At 41.2% G+C, this 23,031-nt stretch overlaps 1 protein-coding gene across 1 annotated transcript in view; it reads right to left on the reverse strand.

Moving 5' to 3' along the window:
- LOC148478880 (complement component C9-like) overlaps positions 1-23,031 on the reverse strand; it is a 68,332-nt gene that overhangs the window by 35,327 nt on the left and 9,974 nt on the right. The window contains exons 2-4 of the mRNA XM_088455251.1: positions 18,492-18,585; positions 12,932-13,076; positions 7,076-7,223 (exon numbers count right to left, since the gene is read on the reverse strand). Coding sequence (XP_088311377.1) covers positions 7,076-7,223; positions 12,932-13,076; positions 18,492-18,585 — 387 coding nt within the window. The remainder of the gene's footprint in view (positions 1-7,075; positions 7,224-12,931; positions 13,077-18,491; positions 18,586-23,031) is intronic.

Below are 23,031 nucleotides of genomic sequence, written 5' to 3' on the forward strand. Positions count from 1 at the left end.
AATGTTAAAAAATGCATAATGTAAATCATTAATTCCAAAACCTATAATGACCCATTAAATATTGGTGACAGACAGTGACTCTGATGAAAGTGATGATGCAAGTATGTGTAAAAAATGGATATCAATATAAATGATTAAACCCTGAAGAAAAAGGGAAAGGAAAAAATAAAAAAAAGAAAGAAAGAAAAATCGTGTGAACATAACAAACCCACTGAAAAATGTGAAAAAAATAATGTGAAAAATTCCTTTAGATCACAGCAAAAATTGAGTGAAAAATAAGATAAAATATATCTTTATTATCAAAAAATTATTATAATGAGTGAAGGTGACTGTAAAGATGAATAAAAAAATATAAAAACTGGTGTAATGGTGTCATGAACATGTAAAATACATACGTGCGCTAATACATATATACCCATGTATATTAATACAGTAAAAACCCATATAAAAATATTAATAATAATTAAGTAATAAAACACCCAACAGTGCTCCACATGTTATTACATGTGAATCATAATAAATCTGCATTACGTGTATATACATATAAAAAGATAGAAAAAGTGAATCCAATATGTTAATGCATAAAGAAATGTGTAAAAGTTGATAGAAGGGAAGAAATAGAGATTTTATGATACTGAATCATTTTATTTAAAAAAGATGTATAGTTATTTTCTTCGTTCAAACCTCTAGGTACTAAAGTATCCATGAGAAAAATAAGTTTAGTCTCCTGTTTAAGGAGTTCATTATCAATATCCCCTCCCCTGATGTTAGTTACAATTTTCTTCATTCCATATACTTTCAGGCCGCTCGGATTGCCTTCATGAAATTTTAAGAAGTGTCTTGCTACCGATGTTAGTGGTTTGAAGAGGAGTTTGTCTCGTTTGGCATTTTTAATGTTATTCAGATGTTCAAAGATTCTTTTCTTAAGAGGTCTTATAGTCTTACCAATATATTGTTTGTCACAAGGACAACTTAAGTTGTAAACGACTGCCGTCGTATTACAATCAATATGGTCTTTTATATGCCAGATCTTATTAAATTTGTCCTTGTAGATTTCCGAAGTATTCATCGTCCAACAAGCTTTACAGGTTCCACATCTTCTGGAGCCTTTTCTAAAGTATAGACATTTTTTAGGTGTTTCAAGATGACTTTGTACCAAGTTATCTCTAAGATTCCTGGACCGTCTCCAACTCATTTGGATTCTGTCGCCCAGGATTTCCCTAAGATCTTGATCAGTTTGTAACACATTTAGATGTTTGTGTAGGATTCTTTGAATCTGTTTCCATTCGTGACAAAAAGTCCCAACATATCTCACACCCTCCTGCTCTTTCTTTTTAACCTTAGGTGTCAATAATTGATCTCTGGTATAGTTGGTTGAGTCCGCATGGGCTTTCTTAATAGCCCTATTGCTATAACCTCGGACTCTCAATCTTTCACTTAATTGTTCTGATCTCCCTTGGAATGTGTGCTCTTCTGAGCAATTTCGCTTCATCCGAAGGAATTCCCCCTTAGGTAATCCCTTCAAAACTGGGGGAAAGTGAGAACTTTTGTTATGCAAAATGCTATTAGTAGAGGTTTTTTTGTGGAATAAATCCGATGAAATGTGTCCATCTCTTTATTAGCATTAAGTTTCATCAAGAATTCTTCAAATTGTCTCACTTCACCCTCCCAGACTATCAAAAGGTCATCGATATATCTGAGCCAAAGAATAATATATTTTGTATATGAATCATTTTCCTGGTTAAATACGTACTCCCTCTCCCACCACCCCAGGTAGAGATTGGTGTACGTGGGGGCACACGTGGTCCCCATCACCGTCCCTCTTACCTGGAGGTAGAAGTTGTTGTTACATACAAAATAATTCTTTGTTAATATAAATCATAATAATGAAACGAGGAAGTTGTTGAAGTCAGTATTTGAATCCATGCTCAAAAAGTACTCTACTGCTTTAATCCCATAATTATGGCTGATACTTGTGTAGAGGCTTTCCACATCACAAGTTATCAGCCACGTACCTTCATCAAGAATAATATCTTGTATCTTATTCAATACATCAGAAGTATCCCGGGTGAAAGATGGTAAACTAACAACATAATTTCTTAAATGGGAATCCACAAACTTGCTTGCATTCTCAGTAAGACTACCCATCCCAGAGACAATTGGTCTTCCGGGTGGGTTGTTTTCATTTTTGTGGATCTTGGGCAATAGGTACAGAGTAGGTATCTTTGGATGCTCTGTCCTTAAAAATTCAAAATCCTTCTTAGTTATGATGCCTTCATTTTTTGCTCTTGTAATGATCTTAGTATATAATTCCAAAACATCTATGGTGGGATTGAAGGTTAGACGTTTATAGCAAGATTCATCTCTCAATTGACGATTCAATTCCATAACATATTGATCTCTCGACCACAGGACCACATTACCACCTTTGTCTGATGGTTTAATTATTGTGTCCTCCCACATTTGCATTTCTCTTAATGCTCGTCTCTCTTCTCTTTTTAAATTATGGTCACATTCCATGATCCGTTTATTCTTTTCCAAATGATCTAACTCTTTACTTACTAAATCAACAAAGATCTTAACTTGAGGACAAATGGATGAATCGGGACAAAAAGTGGATTTCTTTTTCAGAGGGATTGTTCTAATACTCATAGAATCATCCAAGATTGATGTTTCTAATTGTTCAAATGATAATTGTGTTTCTCCCAATTCTTCCAAAATTGAGACAGCTATTAAGTCATCCTGTGAAAGATCTCTGGGATTAGATGTACTTTCCTCCCTTTCCCCTCTGTTTTTTAAAAAAATTTTTAGAAGAAGTTTTCTTGCGAAAAGGTTAATATCCTTCTTACATTCAAATCTATCGAATGATTGCGTAGGTGAGAAGGAGAGTCCTTTGTTAAGGACTTCTATTTGTGAAGATGTTGGTACACTTTCTGTTAGATTGATAACTCTCAGGGTATCCAATTCATTTATTTCCTGTATTTCTGATAATCCCTGGGTTCGTCTCTCCAATCCCCTTAAACTTCGTTTGCCTCTTCTTTCCTCTCCTAATCCTCTTGGAGGTAATCCTATGTTTTCTCTGGTTGCTCTGGGAGTTAACTCTAAAAAATCCATTTGTTGTCTATGAAATGAAGTTTGTTTTACTATATTTTCATTATCAGATGAATCAATATCAGAGGTGGTATAATTCATACGCTCATTTGATACTCTTTTGTTCATATGATTCCACTTATATACTCTGTTAGAGGCAAAGTCATTTTTGTCCCTCTGCAATTTGCCCCGCTTCCTACTGATCACTTCTTTCTCAATCTCTTCAACTTCCCTCTTATATTTGTCATATGTTTTTTGAAACTTCTCCATCCCTTCAAAAATTTTTAATTTAGTACCCAATGTGGATATCTCTTGTGAAAATTTATTTAGCAGTAATTCATCATGTTTGATCAGTATGGAGATCAGATTCAGTGAGCATGTAGTGAGAATTTTCTCCCACTCAATTTTCAAGGTGTCGCTAGCTAATTCAAAGGAAGGGAATACTTTTGGTCTTTGAACATCTGAATAACATTAAAAATGCCAAATGAGACAAACTCCTCTTCAAACCACTAACATTGGTAGCAAGACACTTCTTAAAATTTCATGGAGCCAATCCGAGCGGTCAGAAAGTATATGGAATGAAGAAAATTGTAACTAACATCAGGGGAGGGGATATTGATAATGAATTCCTTAAACAGGAGACTAAACTTATTTTTCTCATGGATACTTTAGTACCTAGAGGTTTGAATGAAGAAAATAACTATACATCTTTTTTGAAATAAAATGATTCAGTATCATAAAATCTCTATTTCTTCCCTTCTATCAATTTTTACACATTTCTTTATGCATTAACATATTGGATTCACTTTTTCTATCTTTTTATATGTATATACACGTAATGCAGATTTATTATGATTCACATGTAATAACATGTGGAGCACTGTTGGGTGTTTTATTACTTAATTATTATTAATATTTTTATATGGGTTTTTACTGTATTAATATACATGGGTATATATGTATTAGTGCACGTAAGTATTTTACAATTATGTATTTTACATATTCATGACACCATTACACCAGTTTTTATATTTTTTTATTCATCTTTACAGTTACCTTCACTCATTATAATAATTTTTTGATAATAAAGATATATTTTATCTTATTTTTCACTCAATTTTTGCTGTGATCTAAAGGAATTTTTCACATTATTTTTTTCACATTTTTCAGTGGGTTTGTTATGTTCACACGATTTTTCTTTCTTTCTTTCTTTTCTTTTTTCCTTTCCCTTTTTCTTCAGGGTTTAATCATTTATATTGATATCCATTTTTTACACATACTTGCATCATCACTTTCATCAGAGTCACTGTCTGTCACCAATATTTAATGGGTCATTATAGGTTTTGGAATTAATGATTTACATTATGCATTTTTTAACATTTATTTATTAATTATTATTTTGTTTTTACATCTTTCACTCATATCACATTATAGTATTATGTTAATACTACATTATTGTAGTTTCATCAGTATTTTTATTTGAGTTATATTAGGAATATTGGATATTCATTTATTAATATATTTGTTGATATGTGGATTTATTAATTTGAGATTGGCACTATTGATTGCAATATTGAAAATATTATTGAAAATATTATTATCTATATAGTGGTGCAGTGAAATCCATATAGATCCATTAATAATGGATTGGTATATGGAGTGGCTTTCTACACAGACACCATTTATTTTTATTGGAATCTGATCCATGATTTTTCTATCCATTACTTTGGCCTCATTTGGTCTTTATATTGGATATTAAATATAGGTTATTCTATTAGTATAATCAGCTGTTTTGATATATTTACTTATTTGATTTCTATTCCTTTAAACTGTTTGATAAATGGTAATATAATCACCGATTTACGATATATGTTTCCATCTAGGAGGGAATATGCTAATAGGTTAGCCTCTACTATAGTCTCACTGGGATCAGTGAACTCGAAGTTCGATTACTCTATCCTGAATAGACACCATTGAATCCCATACTATAGCAGTATAGTCTCAGCAAATCAGGTGGGCGGGTCCAGCATGACGCGACTTAGCGCGATTGGTTACTCGGACTTCGGATTTCTTCTGATTGGACAAGGGTTAGACATCCGGGTATATGAGGATACCCCGATGTTAGATTTGGCTTGCCTTGACAAAGCCAGTGTAGCGAAACGTCGCGTCGGTTAGCGGCGCGTGTGACCTGACCTCATGTCTCATTATATGTAGTATTGTTGTGTTGTTTGTGTTTGTCCAAACCAGGAAAAATATCTGACATTGCCAGTGCAAATCTTATGTCTGTGATGCTATGATCATTATAGAATCCCTGGTCACATGGTGAAAGCATTCTATCTGCATATTTCCCAGATACACCTGCTGTAATAAGCGCAAATTGTTATAAACACTATAAAAGTGAATATATGTTTCTATAATGGGGAAACCTGGACATTAGGTTCACTTTTGATGTCCTAAAGAGCAACAAGGACTGCTGAGACAGTTATTTTACATGTTTAATTATATTTGCCATAACTATCTGAGTACATTATGACAGTTACTCCCTGAGATTATATAATGATATGCCGGTTTAAAAACAGATGTAATTCTGATATATCAGAGAAGGATTTCTAGTGATCACTACTCCTACGTGATCCTTAACCCTCTTGGTTTGTTAATTTCCCATGAAAATAAAATATAAATAGGCCTTGTGTCTGTTGATTTGCCATTTAAAGACGTCAAATACAAACACACTTTTTGATTGGCTGAAGTCTAAATAACAGTGGTATGAACTCTATATTTATGTAGTACCTTATATTCTCATCTATATCTATATATTTTCACGATAACATAGGGAAAGGTGTATCCCAAATATATTAGAGAGTTAACATAGATATTTTACGTATTACCAGCCAATTTATATTATGACATAATGGAGGCAGGTACATGAGCTGCCATTTATTTTTAATCACATTTTCTGTCTTTATTACACTACTTTATATTTTACCAATTTTCGCTGTTGTCTTTCCTATATAATAGGTATTAACCATTATTTATTAAAAGTTATGTTTTAATTAATAGTGCACCACCCATGACAGTTCATTTTCCTTCTCTTTTTGTGTTCATATATATACTATAGCTGTCAGTGGTAGCACCCCTCAAGAATACTTTTTGATAGTATATAAAGAGGGTCCCTGCTAATTTCTAAATTGTGAGTTATTATTATTCTTGTGCGACTGTTACTGCTTCTACTTATTGGGGGTCGGCACTTGGGTGCTTGTTTAATTACTGTCAGTCTGAAAGTTTATAGTAACTACAAAATATTTCTACTCTAACCAATGCCCTGATTCAGCAAGAAACGCAATTGCAAAGTTGCACACATGCAACTTTGCACTTGTTTTCAATAATGCAAATGCAGCTGGAATCACCATTGCGACCATCTGTGGTCGATGGTCGCGCTGGTGGATTGTGGCGGGCGGCTGGCCAGCTGAGTTAGCCTCAGCTTACTCAGCCTCGCCGGCTTGTGAGCCCAGGATACTGCGTTGATCAACGCAGATCCTGGGCTTGGCGGTTTAAATGCCTCATTCAACGGCTAGCGGGCGCGTTAGCAGGACCCATACTGCTGAATTAGCCCCCATATGCCATCTTGAGTGGAGTACTATAAACGGGTATGACATGGAGAGACAAGCCGTCCTCCTTATTAAATATGTATACTTAATTAAAAATAAAACAAAATGTCAAAAAGCTCATATATATATATATATATATATATTCAATATTATATTTAATTGCCAATAATCAAATGAAGGCTTATAACCAAACAATGAAAGTAATAAAAGTGTGCATAGGGGACGGCTATTACTGCTGTGCCTAGGGACCCCCTAAATCCCTCCCTGTCCATACTGTATTTGTGCACCCGAGATGATCTATTTTGTTATTCTCATATCTGTTATGAAGTTACTAAACCAAACTATTTTGTAATAATAGGTTATAAAACATTACGCACCCATTTCCTGACGTTCTTCCTATTTCAGACAAATCAATATCTGTTTTGCACACCAGTTTTGGATCTTTCCCATCATCACAGGTTTCATCTGAACTGTCTCCACAATCATTGTCCCCGTTACACAGTAGCCTAGACTTTATACATCTACCTGCAAGAAAGGGTAGCATTCTTTTAAAATACTTTCTAACAAACGAAGGTTACACAGACCACTCCGAGAATAAGGGTTATCCATAACTGGGATAAAAACACCAAATTCTGCCATTATGATTATATTCATACATTTTTATTTCATTTATTTTTTGATTATTTATGGTTAAAGATGGATTTGCCATGAGACACAATACGTCATACTAAGGGGCATATACAATTGGGCGCGAGGTTTAGCGAGTTAATAACCTTGCGCACCTCGCGCCCAATTCCGGAATACCGCGGCAATGCGCGCTCCCTCTACCAGTGGTATTCAATGAAAAAAATACCCCACGCCGCGTAAAATGAAAAAAAAAAACAACACCTACCTGGCAGGGGGTCTCCGCAGCTCCCAGTGGCTTCACCCCTCTCTTCTTACTGGAGAGGGGGCTGCTGGGTGTCCCAGGGGCTGATGGGAGGAGCAAGGGCTGCTGGCAGATGTAGTTCTCCCAGCGCCCATTCCGGGACACATACACACACCGCACCGGGGGTCACACACACACACATACACACACTTACATACAGCACACACACTGACATACTCACCCTGCTGCAGAAGAGCCGGCTCCCGACCCTGGATGAAGAAGATGCAGAAGACAGCGCTAAGGAAGGTGAGTAATTAAGGACTAATTAAGCTAATTGGATACTTCCAATTGTTTATTTAGTCCTCACGGGGGTGCCGCAGGGGTATCAGAGCAAGTCCCGGTGATTTCTCCTAAAAATCATCAATTTTAGGAAAAATCACGCTTGCTCAGGAGGTGCGTGAAAAAAAACCTCCCGATGTGTTTTTAAAAAAACACGCACCTGATAGAATAGCAAAAAACCCGCACCTGCAGGAAAAATCTTGCAGGTGCAGGTTTTTTGCTATTCTCGCACACAATTGAATATGCCCCTAAAGATGAGTAGGGTTCCATAGGCACTGAAATTAAAATACATGCATTTATTACGCTAGCTGAACGCATTTACATGCATGAAAACCTAAGGTTTCTGTAAGCAAGTACAAGCATCAGTGAGTAAGGTGACAGTGAAAACAATATATTCTCTATGTGAGTAATTGTACATATTCCAGAAGCGGCAGAGCAGTGTCCCTGGAGCTGCATGTTCCATTTTTTGTGTCCGACTCCAGTTTGACCCATTGTTTTCCACTGACCTCCCTGGCCACAAAGTACAATCGCTCAATAAACTCTGCATCTCTAATCTGTTAACAATTGAATTGCAGCATCACTAGCACTTGACCTTGTTTTGTTCTACCACCAGCCGATATATATGGACTAGGAGACAGTTTTCCTTTGCAAACTGCCTATTTAATATTTCAAAGAAAAATTAACTGATAGTATAAAGTTATCTGAGTGTTAAGAGCCGCCGTCACCGCTCAATACAGGCCTGTGGCTGTTGCTAGGCAGCCAGGATGCCGCGTGTCTGTAGCCGCTAGCCTGACGATCCTGCTGGTTGCTGTGCAACCAGGAGATGCCGGGGGGCTTTATCGCATGATGGTCCCGGACAGGACAAATAGGCAGGATGCTGGCTGCGTAGGGGCTGGACATGATACTAGCCTGCCATTGGTGCAAGTCTTTGTTTAAAGGGCATCCAGCCCTGCACACCTTGCTGGTAATGGTTCTTACACTTCCGTGTAAGCCTCTGGCATACCTCCCAACATGACCCTCTCCAGGAGGGACACAATGCTCCGGTCCTGGACTTCCCCAGTAAGAGGTGGGGCTGCAGCGCAGTTCAAAATTCAAATAGGGGAGCCTCACCAACTGTCATTTCACACGCTGCCAAACATCACTGGCTGGGACTCACTGGCAGTTGGTGTGACTCCCCTACTTGAATTTTGGACTGTACTGCAGCCCCACCCCTGGAGCCTCCACCAATCATAAAATACCAGGGAAGTCCAGGACCAGAGCATTGTGTCCCTCCTGGAGAGGGTCATGTTGGGAGGTATGCAAGTCTGGACAGATCCTGACTCCTGTGTCCTAGTGAATTTTCTGTATAAGCTCTGCCTGGTCAATATATGGGAGACCCCAGTCTGCTTGGAACCAGGATCTTGTTTCTACTAACCATGAGCCATTCATAATTATAGCCTCACCATTCTTTAGTGCTAATGCCATCTGCAAGCTGTTATATCCTGCTCAAAGCATTTATCCACATCTGCTGTTATATTGATTGCTACTGCACCTGCTATTCAGCGATTGCTAATCTCGATCATTGAATAATATTGCAAACTGCATCTACCATTCACAAGTGATGGCTATCAGCTGTTGGACATATTTGCTAAGCTGCATTGTTCACCTCTGCTATAAACATCTGCTACGTATTTGATTAGCCAAGCGTAGTGGTTGTCCTATTGGTACGGTCTGCACTTATCATTGTTCTGCCTGAATATTGCCTTGTTCATACTACTTCAGCCAAAAATCCTGCAATCACCAGAGTGTTGTATTAGTTCCTACTGACCTGAATTTAAGACCTGCCAGCATCCTAAGTACCAGTGAGTGTATCATACTCTAGGGAACAACGTGCGGCTGTTATAGGCAGAAGTCCTCTGTAGCATGGCTCTAAGAATCTTATACCAATACTCTGGTGTTTTATAACACTGAGATGTTAGACTATTTTCTGTTAACGAAGACCCCTGTTCCAACACCCCCCCTGAATATATGATGTCATGATGTCACAATGAGGTAGCAGGACCGCTGGACCAGGGAGAAGTTGAGAGCTTAAGGCGCACCGGACAGTTCTGTGGTGGCTTGCTGCCGGGACCGGTGAGTAGCTGTGTGTCTAGGATGCACCAGTCAGTGACCTTCTAGGTTGCAAGGTGCCATTCCAGGCACCCTGCCTCCCAAAAAAAAAGTGCCATGAGGCATCGGAGGTGCCTCACCCTAGGCTGTGCACTCTGGGTGGCAGCATCGCTTGCACTATCCAAACTGCATGAATCCAGTTCACAGATTGGTGACTGGTCTTAACTCCTGGATTGTAATGCAAAAGATATTTAACCTCAGCTTCTTGGTCAAGCTCTGACCCATTGCAGAAGTGACATCATCATAGTGAGAGATCTCAGTGCTACAGCTGACAGACTTCTCACTTTGCATCCACTGTGAATGGGGAACACATTGGTGCAAATTAGTCAGCCATTGCTTTTAATGAAACAAAATGCATTTGCAACCAGATGCATACCGTTAACCATCTTATGATGCATGGGGGCGGTCAGCAACCATAGGATATGCTCCTAGTCTACACCAGGCAAATATCACATATGCTTTTGTACCGCTAGCTCCCATGTTTTTAAATATATATTTTATTTGTATAGAAAACGCATTTGGTATTAGCTTATAACAGTTTTATTAATGATTTTCTAACAAAGCAGCAGCCTTTCCGCATTTTGCATACTCTACAAGAATAATAGATTTGCTTAAACACTCACATAAAGGCATAAAATACGCCCAAGCATTGAAGAAGTCATCAGTCAGCATCACAGAGCACCAATCACAAACTGTCCTTTAGTCTTGGGGACGCCATCATCATTATCCATTTTATACATCTGATCCAGAACATCTTCATGCATATATTCATCTCTGTCTGATTCTTTATGCTCTCCCAATTACGCTAACACGACTTTACTGTACTCGCCCTTACGTTAGGTTGTGTTCCACACATCCATGCACAAGTAGGTGTGTAAGTGTCAGAATCACGCAGGGATGTAACTGTATACGGGGCAGGACTATGGCTCAAAATTGGCCCTGGCATTTAAAATACAAAGACCCACCATGGCAATGATGTCCGGCTCCTTGTGTCCTCCTCTTGGCTCCTCGAGTGACTCCCAGCCTGCCCTGGGCATGCGCAACATGTCATGACATTACATCATGCCTTACATCCATCCCGTCATGCCTTACTTCCATCCTGTCATGCCTTACATCCATCCCGTCACGCCTTACATCCATCCCGTCATGCCTTACTTCCACCCCGTCATGCCTTACATCCATCCCGTCATGCCTTACATCCATCCCGTCACGCCTTACATCCATCCCGTCATGCCTTACATCCACCCCGTCATGCCTTACATCCATCCCGTCACGCCTTACATCCATCCCGTCATGGTTAGGTCTAGACTGTACAGGGCTGATGGCCCTGTGACGTCACACCCACGTGACTTGGCCTGAAAGGGGGAGGGGCGGGGATGGTAACGGGGTACCAAAAGTGTCCCCTTGCGGGCTCGCTACGCTCGCCGCGCTTCGGGCACGGTGGCTCGCTGCGCTCGCCACAAATATATATTCCCCCTCTATGCCCTAGTGGATGGTAACGCAGGAGCGGTCCAGCCTCCTGCAGCGGTCACGTGGTGTCTACGTCACAGAGGTCCTTTCTCCAACTTGGAAATAGCAGCAACCATCCCGTCATGCCTTACATCCATCCCGTCAAGCAGAGCATTTGGAGGTGGAGCTGCTCGGCCCGGCATCTGAACGTGTTAGGTTTTCACTGCTGGCACAGGGGCAGATGTAGACGCTTCATTTAGGGGCGCATTTTATAATTAATATAGATTCCTCCCATTTCTATTTATGATTCCTCATACTTTTTAGTCTATACTTTTACAATACAAATACAATTAAAATGAATCTGTATTAAAATACACACCTCACAGCTGTAACGGTTTTAAACTCCAGACCACATGTGCCATAGTCAGACATTTTACTGGAGATTTAACAGTAATTATGTAGTTTTTATGTACTTGCACCATGGTAATGATAACGTTAACTGACATATTGATCTGTATACTAAGCCTTGGAGAGAGATAAAGTGCATGGAGATACAGTACCCACCAATTAGCTCCTTTCACTTTACAGTTTATGGGGTCTATCTACTAGACCTTGGAGAAAGATAAAGTGTACGGAGATAAAGTACCAACCAATCAGCTCCTAACTGGCATTTTTCAAACACAGCCTGTAACGTGACAGGAGCTGATTGGTTGGTACTTTATCTCCCTCCACTTTATCTCTCTGCAAGGCTTAGTACATAGGGTTCGATTTACTAAGCCTTGGATGTAGATAAAGTGAACGGAGATAAAAGTACCAGTCAATCAGCTCCTAACTGTCATGTCACAGGCTGTGTTTGACAATGACAGTTAGGAGCTGGTTGGATGGTCCTTTTTTTTTCGTCCACTTTACCTCCATCCAAGGCTTAGTACATTGACCTCATAGACCCTATAATGTAATTCAAACACCAATATGTAGCAAGCACTGGAGAGAGATGAAAGTATGGAGAGATAAAGTACCAAGCAATCAGCTCATAAATAACTGTCACTTTACAGGCTGTGTTTGACAGGAGCTGATTAGTTGGTAGTTTATCTCTCTCCACTTTATCACTTTCCAAGGCTTAGGACATCTACCCGTCTTTATGCCCATAGATTGTAAGCATGCAAGCAGGGCCCTCTTACCTGTATGTCATTGCCCAGTCTTGTTTTATAACTGTTTTGTTCCCAATTGAAAAGTGCAACAATATATCCTGGAGCTATATAAATAAATGCTACCCTCTACCTAGTAGAATCTTTATGGGTTGCCGCACAATTTCTTAAAGTGTTGTCCAGCAATGACTTACTTCTCATTCTACTCGGCCGGCTAGCTATACAACATATAGAAGTTTAAAGATCCGTCTAATAAGTGACACTGATGAGTAGATTGTCACTACCTGTGTCACACTCAAAGTCACTTCCGCAGTCAGGGGCTTGTTCATCACAAGGTCTATTTGGTGTACAGCGTTGTCGGTCTCCCAGGTCACTCAGACAATGCTTCCCGCCATACTGGCCAAAACTCAAAATACTCCGAGAACGGTACTTTAAAAGAGAAAGAGAAATAATAATAGCATTTTAACTTAAAAAATAAATGTTGTCAACAGCAAAAAATAACCCATATATGAACAGCGCTTATAGACCAATATTATATGGTAGAATATACTTAGAGGCAAAGGATTGTCTAATAAGATATTTTATTAAAAATAAATGTATCTTAAAAAAAACCATTAAAACAATGAGGCAGTAATAACAAAAGCTTATTCTTAGGCACGTTTTATAAGCATTTATAAGGACCAAAAGCAAACAGGTCATACATAATATGATAGTTATATAACTTTATCCACAGTTCCTGTGAGCAAATATCATATCAACACTTAATAAAATCAGAACTCTTTAGGAGCTTTCAGTCCCACATGATCCTTGTGGCTTGTGGTAAAAGGGCTGCACCATGACTTAAAAGAGAAATAAAAATTTCTATAATGCCCCAGTAAATTAGTAATTAATGCCTTTATATTGTAGGTTGCCACAAATCTTTATCTCTATTTTTGTTAGGGCACGTGTGTGTTTCTATGGAGTATAGTCCAGATACAGCATTGAGGGCTGGAATTCTTGGCTGGATGCGGCCATATAACAGCTTTGTGAGATGGAGGAAGACTTGGCTTGTTGGGCCTAAAGACCCTAGATGATGAAGCGACCTTTGGGCTGTGCAGCAGCCAGGGCCGCCATCAGGGGGGGTCTGCCGGGACTGGTGTCCCGGGCCCGCACCCTGGCTGAACGGGGGGGGGGGGGCCGGCCGCTGCTACCTACCACCCGCCGCTGCCGACTTGGTCCCAGTACCATTAATAGAGGAGGAAGAGGCAGCCCGGACCCGCTCGAGTCGCTCCGCCCGCTCCACCTAAAGGACACTTGATGGCCCCTGCTACTGTGTATGTTTAATAAAGTTTGTTTAGCCGCGCCGCTACTGGAGAGCGAAGTCGGAGAAGCTGCGGATCAAGAGGAGCAGCATCTCTGCCAGGGAGGAAGCGGAGAAGAAGCCGGAGCCGGAGCGGGAAACTCGGAGCCTTCTTAAAGGAAATAAGGTAAGTGGGTAAAAGCTGTGCACAGCGGGGAGATGGCAGATGGATTTAATAATAATAAACAGGATGGGGGGGAGTGATTTGGAAAAAAGAGCTGGGCAGGGCACAGACTGGATTTAACAAACGGGGAGACTGGACTTAATAAACGGGGGAGGGGGGGAGGAAGTGGGGAATGAGCGGGGCAGATCATGGCACATATTGGATTTAAAAACAGGGCCGGGGGGAGTGTAGTGGGGAAAAAGCTTAATAATTTTTGCCCAAAAATATTTGACAATTTTTTGTTTTATTTTTATTGATAAGGTGGGGGAGGGGGGCCCGGTACTCACAAAATAGGCAGTCCCGGGCCCCACAATTTCTGATGGCAACCCTGGCCGCAGCCTTGAGGGCTGGTATAACCTGGCAAGTTGTGGTCAGTGGGCCGTGCCGCAGTCTTGAGTGCTGGAATAACTTGGCTGGATGCAGCCCGTGGACTGGAGAATATGAAGCGGCCTCTGGACCGTGCAGCAGCCTTGGGGACTAGTATAACTTGGCCAGATGCAGCCAGTGGGCTGTTGAATATGAAGCAGCCACTGGGCTGTGTGCTGGCCTTGAGGGTCGGAGCAACTTGGCAAGAAGCCAGAAATAACAAGCAAAGTCACTGGTGTAGGAGCGTGGGACTGCGCACTGATGTTGCTGGAGTGCGGCCAGTGCCGCCGGGTTGACACAAGCAACTGACGCAGTAGTGCGGCCTGTGCCGTCGGGTTGACACAAACAGCTGATGCTGCAGTGCGGCCTGTGCCGCCAGGTTGACACAAGCAGCTGACGCTGCAGTGCAGCCTGTGCCGCCTCGATGACACAAACGGCAGGTAGATAGTATGCAGGACTGTGCCGCCTGGGTGACACAAACGGCAGGTAGATAGTAGGACTGTGCCACCTGGATGACACAAATGGCAGAACAACAATATACTATAGGAGGCAGGAATGCTGGAGCTCAACTGGAAGACAGGAGACAAAGCCAGAACCAGAAACAAGGAAACTCTATCACTGGCATGGAGTGAAGAACTGGCTGCAATTTAACAGATACAAGGTCCAATCAGAGGAAGCCCTGAAAGCCTCCCTAATGACAGACCAGTGTGCAGCTGGCCTGTGCACACTGACAAGACAATTAACTAGTGAGCAGCTGATACTGCACACAGGCAGACAGTTAATTACTGAACACATGTGATCAGCACACAGACATGATTAAATGCAAAGTTCTAGTAGCAGCTAAGACTGGGAACTGCAACCAAGATGATCTGCTAACCGCAGAGCCTAACAATTTTTCTTGTTATACAGGTTGTGTTAGCCAAACAATACACAGTTTATCACCTCAGCAGCTGCATTTGATTCCTTATTGCTCACAGTCGTGCAATATCGCCTGAAAGGTCCCTGCTATTGTTATAACTGACGCGTTTCATCTTTAGCAAAGACTTTTTTTTCAAATGAATAATGACATCATATGTGTTCCTCTATATTATTTCCATTATTCTCATTGGATCCCTCATTCATATATTAACCAGCAGCAGTGAATACTTAATAATGTGCCATTAATTTCATGTAATTGAAATATAAATACTGTATTATTATTATTACTACTATTAATAATAATAATAATAATAATAATATCAAATGAAAAATTCATAGGAAGCCAATGGTTTGTAGTCATACTTAATAAAAATATCAATGCAATATTTTGCACACCTATTATTCTATACTGTAGTAGCATTAATTCGGCACTTCAGTCATACCCTGAATCTTAAAACAGTTACTCTTTACCTATTTTTTCTTGTAAAATATATAGGGGGTATCTAACGCTTGACCTGTTAAATGGGCACAGTACACCTCAGGCACTCAACACAGGATAACTGTTAGAAGTGGGAAAAAAAGAAGTCTTACCTTGTAAGCCTGGTGCCCATTAAGTACATTAATTAAATCAAGTATTTTTGCCACCTTAATTCAAAATGTTGTATTAGTGAACATCATAATTTTGTCCAAATAGTTTCTGATTTCCCTGTTTCAGAATCCTACACTGTACGCATTGATCCTTCAAATTGTAACAGAAAATATTTCCTAGGCTGTCTTGTATGGATCACAGCTTTTCAGTTTGTGATAAGGAGAGGTATATAATGTAAGATTTGCAGTTACATGTACAAATGTCCTACTATTCATATGTGTCTGTCCTGATTCTGGACTGAGATGTAGGTTCTATCTTTCCGCTCAGATTGGCATAACCAATAACAGGGGCACAGAGTCTAACGCACTGGTGGAGGTATGGACTTAGCAAGGAGGTATGGACTTAGCTGTGCCCAGCACTTGGGTCGTGATACCCTAAGTTTGTTTCAAGCAAGATAGCAAAGAGAAGCCAGCAAGCTGGGCCTGGTACCAAAGAACGCCAATCACTCACATGCGCATGGGGGGGGGGCATGTGTGCACAGACACACCCTAATGTCAGGTACCCCCCACACGCCAGGTCAGCAGCTGCGCCGCTGTTACCAGGCTGAACCATAGCCCTGGCCTGCCAAGCAGACCCATACTCTGGCATTGTGCCCAGTAGGCAGCGTGGGAGGAGCTGAGGAGGGCGCCACCACCTCTACAAGGGCGCCGACTTGTGTGGTAGACGGTGACAAAACAGTGGCTTATTGTGGTGTGACTTTTGATAAAAAAGGTTCTATAAAAGAAAGACACTTTAATATTCTAAATTCTAATTATATTGGTAGCTTGTTATTCCACATATTACAAAATAGCAAACTATATCATTTAAACTCAAACTAATAGCAAGCTACCAATATAATTATATCATTTAAATATTAAAGTAGTTATTTTTTAAATTGGACAGTTATGTTTAAGGTACCGTTTTTATTGCATCTCTCTCTCTCTTCAGTGCAGGAAGTAGTTACATAATCGACAGTGACTATGTCGATCCCAGAATGTAAGTGTCGGCATGCTGACAATGTTAACATGCTTCTTACAGCATGTTAAACAGATTAAGAATAGAACTTTAAACATTCTGCCTAACCATCAAGACTACAGTTGTAATGCCGATTCAGTTAACATGCTCTACTGCGTTAACCTTATTCCCTTGCCAGTGACTGCAATCTGGGATCAGCAAACGTCAGGGTCGATCCCACATACCCAAACCGTTTAGTGCTCCCCACTCTTTTTACTTTCTTACTCTCTCCCACTTACACTAAGGGGTAAATTTACTAAAGTGAGAGTTTTTAGAAGTGAGTTTTAAAAGTGATGTTGCCCGTTGCAACCAATCAAATTCTACTTAACATCTAACTAGCACCTTCTAGACGATAATGGCTAGAATCTGATTGGTTGCTATGGGCAACATCACTTTTAAAACTCACTTCTAAAAACTCTCACTTTAGTAAATTTACCCCTAATTGTAAAATAGTGCTAGACACACCCGATAGGCGGTGCACACCCAAATAAAATGTGCTGCGCACGCCTATCACGCCAATGCCAAAAGGGAATCAACACCACAATACAGGTCATGCTAATTAGTACCCGCTCCCCCCCACCCCCCATTCCTCTCACCTCCCTGCAGGGGAGCCAAACGAAAGGGGGGGGGGTGATTACTAGTTACCCAGGCTCACGTTATGTTCTTATATTATCTTTTCTTATAGCAATGAAGCATCAGATATGTTGATTAAGTAAAGGATTTTCGATATGATACGGAATTAGTTTCGACATCGGCACAAATGCTCTTGGGGAGTGACACGCTAGAACGAGTCAATGAACGACCGAATGATTACTCATTTCGTCATACATTAGGTCGCATGCGACATGGTCAGGTTTGATGTGCAGAACATATTGGCCATACACACTGAGCTATGTCAGCGATTGACATTACGAAACGGCAAATCGGCCTGACATCACTCCCGTGTGTACCCAGCTTTGTCCTGTGCTGCCGGATTCCTTTCTCTCCCTCTCTCACTCCCGGCCCCGAACTTGTCAAGGGGGGGGCGCAATTCCCAATGCACACAATGAAAGATGGCACTTTGATGCACACTGCATTGTATATTGGTCACAAAAATTTTATTGTATAGAGGTCATTAGGATGCTTTCTGTATTTTATAGAAGTCCTGGCTCACATCTGATATCGGTTCGGGACTTGGATTTAAAATCGGAACTGGGGTTTTGGATTGCATGTAACAGGTCTACATTCAATTCTTGTATCAGTTTTTATAGATTTTTTTTATAGATTTTATTTAAGGAATCCAAAACTGAATTAGAACCAAACAGAACCACGGGGGTCTGCATACACCTCTGTATAAAACTAGAACTTGTTTTGTCTTTTTATTCACATGGACTATGCATATTTTGCTTTGAAGATGGATTAAGTAAAAATCACTACCTTCGATTTAGTACATGGGTCACATTCGCTCCAGTCGCTCCATCTGCTCAGCTCACAGTCGACTGGAGGTGGAGCATCAACTTCTCTTGGTGGCCTAAGAAAAGCAAACTTGTCATTCATTTTCCAATCAACAAGGGCATTTAAATATACGTTAAGATAATCACATACTGTATGAAAAAAAGGCATATATTGTTTTTCTTTCCCTCAAATTATTTATTCTTTAGAATTGTACTGCTTTCCAACACTTAACCTATCAGTATTAGGCAGCAACACTTGATTAAAAAAAACAAAAAAAATTTAAATTATTTGGGATTTTTTTTTTCCGACGTGCCATAAAGTGAAAGTAAACAGAAATATATACATTGCTATATTGTATAGGAGTCTTTTTCATTCCATGCACGTTAGGACAACTCTGTTTATTCTGAAAATAAATCTAGTTGTTTGCTGCACGTTTCCGAGTTCTGGCGTATTTCTGTTTTCATATACTTGGTCACTAAAGATCATTTACAAACAATCACATCATGAACCTTCTTTGGCAGAATTGCACTTGGATTTATGAGGGCATGCGTGTATTTTTGGGCCAAGAAACTGGCTGATGGATGACATCGACTTGCACCCATCTATGGCAGGCAGGGCTTTCATCAGGGCAGTACAGGTGGTACCTGTTTATGGGACCTGGATTTTCCAGAGGGTCCTTTGCTCGCTGATGATACTAACCAAGGACTCCCGTGGGGTGCAGCCCTGCCCCCATTATGGTCTGGCCACATCCTCTGCAGCATGTAAAAAGAGTACTGGTATTTGCACTGTATGGTGTCATGCCCCACACCCAGTGAGGCTTCTTACCCACTTTTTCATTCTGCCCACTTGGATATCCCAGAGGGGCAATATCGTAACAGGGATTTTGTGGTGCCATGCATCGTGTCATCACAGCCCTGTACATTTCGCAGGATAAGTGAGTGGGGCAAGGTTGCCTACCCTCCCGATTCGGCCGGTTGCCTCCCGAATCGGGTGCAGCTCCCGGCACCCCAGAAAGTCAGGCAAGCCTCCCGGCGGTGCCGATCCCCCCGAAGTCCCCCCCACAATTAACTGTTAAACCCCTGCAGCGGGGGGGGGCAGTGGCTTTTTGGCCCCACCCCCTGCTTCACAATGCCTGTATTATCAGCATTGTGTAGCGGGGGCAGGACCAAAATTACCCCGATTGTGTGACCCCGCCCCCGGCATGCCTACACACATCAGGCACCTGCTCGGCCACGCCCTCTTTTGCCAGCCACTCCCATCCTGCCCTGCCGATCTGGCTGCTCCCTCCCGGAAGGAGCAGCCAGAAATTCGGCAACTATGGAGTGGGGTCTGGGAGGGTTACCTATGCTCCGGGGAGCCCAGATGTGGAATTCCCTTCTGTGTAGCAGGGTGCACAACTATATAAATTCTACAACTCTGAGGACCTTATTCAGATGTGAACGCTAATGCAGTCGCAGCTGGGATCCTGTACGCAGCTGCCTTGTGAAAATATACTAATGCTACAGCTACAAGAATAGAGATGCCCACCGGCAGCCTCACAGATCCAAGCAAGTGCGTACAAACACGCGGCGGTGGTCGCAGATCCTTCGATAATCAATCATCTAAGTAATCTTATGGTTGCGCAGAATGGCCGCGGAAACTCAAATGCTGGTGCCATATTTTCTGTGTACTGGATCACAGATGTAGGCATGTTCTCACCCCAAAAATAGCCACGTTTTTACCGCCACTCCCAGTACTTCCCAGAAAATGTCCCGTCTGTCAATCACTTGCAAATAAAACCTCACTACAACCATAGTAACATTTGATCGCAATTCAATCACTGCTCGTACGCATTGCTGCTAAGATGTATGCACAATCGGCCGATAAATGCTCAACTGTGTAAATATTGGCGTTGCGTACATGTCTGAATAAGATACTTATATTTATAATGGAATGTATTACTAGATATTTAGTTTTGCACTACTGCGGAAAAGCCAGTGCTGGTGGATAAAAGATCAGGAGCGACGTGGACAGACAGAAACGCAACAGTGTCCATTATCACTTTACTGAACCTAAGCATGGCAGGTCATCACCATTTTCTCATGTTATTACCTTTTACTGACAATCTTAATAGGGAGCTTCGGGGGGGGTTTTAATTAAGTGCAAGGTGCGGCTCAACGCCCGGCAATATCCCAACACTGACAACCCGACATGGGACTAAAGATAGGCGCCAATATCCCGACACTGACAACCCGACATGGGACTAAAGATAGGCATCAAAATCCCAACGCCTATCATTAGCCCCACTACGGAATCCCTACACCCGGCCTACCAACCGAAGGTATGCCCGAGTGTCTTAGCTTCTAGCCGCGGGAGTGGGGGTTAGGTTTAGGGACCCCTGGGGTGGACTTAGGGTTAGGCACCCCCCGGGAGGATTAGGGTAGGGACAGGGGGTGTTAGGGTTAGGCACCACTAGGGGGGGGTTAGGGTTAGGCACCCCCCCAGAAGGGTTAGGTTTAGGGTGCGGGGAGGGGGGTTAGGTTTAGGCACTAATGGGGGGAGGTTATGGTTAGGCACTAGGAGTGGGAGGTTAGGGTTAGGCACCCCTAAGGGAAGGTTGGGGGGGGGGAGTGGAGGGTTAGGTTATTTACCTCCTGCTGTCGGGATTTTGAACCGCCGGGCTGCCGCTGTCAGTAAACAGCCACCGACATTACATACCGATTCCCGGCTATACACATATAAAGTTATTCAAGTGGAAAAATCTTGCTTCTTGAATTGAATCTCCTTTTTGACTTTGGGGTACCATGAAAAAATTCCTGGGACAATAAGGGGATGACAAATGGAGAGAGTTTGTGAAACACTGGTTTAGGGTAATCTGGGCTCCTGAGTGCCCACTGGGCTCTAGGTGGAGTTATAGGTTGCCTAATGGATGATCTGAATATGGACACATGTCTTGCACTTGCTTTTGAAAAAAGAGGCTCTCCTACTAAGGAGATTAGACTTTTTGGTAAAAATGGTTCTGGAGTTAATGCTATATCTAATGGATTTTTTGAGCATGACCAGGGGAGCATTTCAGGCCTGAAAAAGAGGTAGAGTCAAACCCTCAACATGATGTGTCTATGCCAATTCAATGGCGCACCGCACAGGTGAGGTTCGCAATTCTCCTCTTCCCTCACATAGTGTGACATTGCTGCCTTCATGCCGTAGCCCAACATTTTTCATGATGGCACTGAGCATGACATACAGTATACAGTGTACCTGATCTGACACAGAATTCATTCTATAGGCCCAGAGCAGTGCTGTCTAACCTCCTCCCTTCTGAGGCTCCCAGGCTCCTGCCCAAGAGAGCAGTGTATGTTCTGATCGGAAAATGTTCAGTCAGCTCACGTGCTAGGTACACATGCTCAGAAAAGACTGGTGGTGTAGAGACTAGAGCGTCCTAATGTACAGTGTCTCCCTGAAAGAAAAATATGCCAATATGTCTGACTATATAAAATTTTTCTGTGCAAGTCTCATGTATTTTTGTACTATAAGATAGGTAGCAGTCTGAGAACAGCTAGGTTCCTCTCCTAATTAGCGTATGGGAGATTCTTGGCGCATACCTAGCAGGATAAGGTGAAGGATCACAGGAAAAATAGATCTTTAGATAACCAGCTACAACAGCAGTTATAAATTGGTAAAAACAGTGTTATTTTAATTTAAAAAAATATAAAAATAACAGCAACAATATGCCAAAAATCTCTATTTAAGCTGCGCAGTTTATACTGAAACAATAACAGCCAGATTAGAATCTGCTACGTTAAAAATTGTATACAGCTATGGTACAAATCAGTTATAAATTGATAGACACAAAAGTCTTCCAGCAAAATAATGAATAGGTTTGGAGCAAACTTCCAATTACCGGTAACTACTTACACAGAGTTACACGCATATTGTTTCTTTTATTTTTATATTTATTAAATAAAATAACACTGTCTTTACCAATTTATGACTGCTGTTGTAGTTGGTTACATACAGATCTAATTTTCCCGCAACCTGTTCCTTTACCCTCAACAAGTACATAGGAGATACCTATTATGTATAAATTTTCGAAGGAAGGCACCCTCCCATTGTGCTTATATTATCCAGAGTGCCAAACTCCACAAGAAGACACGCACGCACTCACACACATATGGATTACTGACAAAATTAAGGGTAAAATTATTATTATTATTATTATATTTAGTATTATTATGATCAATATTGTTATTATTGTACAGAACAGGACTGGCTCACTTTTCAAATGGGCATTTCACATTTATGTCTATTTTTTATGGTCAACCCTTAAGGCGGGTATCCACTACACGATTAAAATGAGCGATTGAACGATTTAAGACATCGTTATTGTTCAATTGTTCATTAATCGTTCATTAATCGTGCAGTCAAATGTCGAAAATGGCCAGCGATGCACGCTCCTGCTGGTCGTTTTCAACATCTATCATCACCTGAACATACAGGCCAACCTGCCGATATCGACAGGTTGTGCATGTTCGGTGATGAGGGA

This window comes from Taudactylus pleione, unplaced genomic scaffold, assembly GCF_031769625.1.
Source record: "Taudactylus pleione unplaced genomic scaffold, aTauple2 ptg000647l, whole genome shotgun sequence".
Taxonomy (NCBI): domain Eukaryota; kingdom Metazoa; phylum Chordata; class Amphibia; order Anura; family Myobatrachidae; genus Taudactylus; species Taudactylus pleione.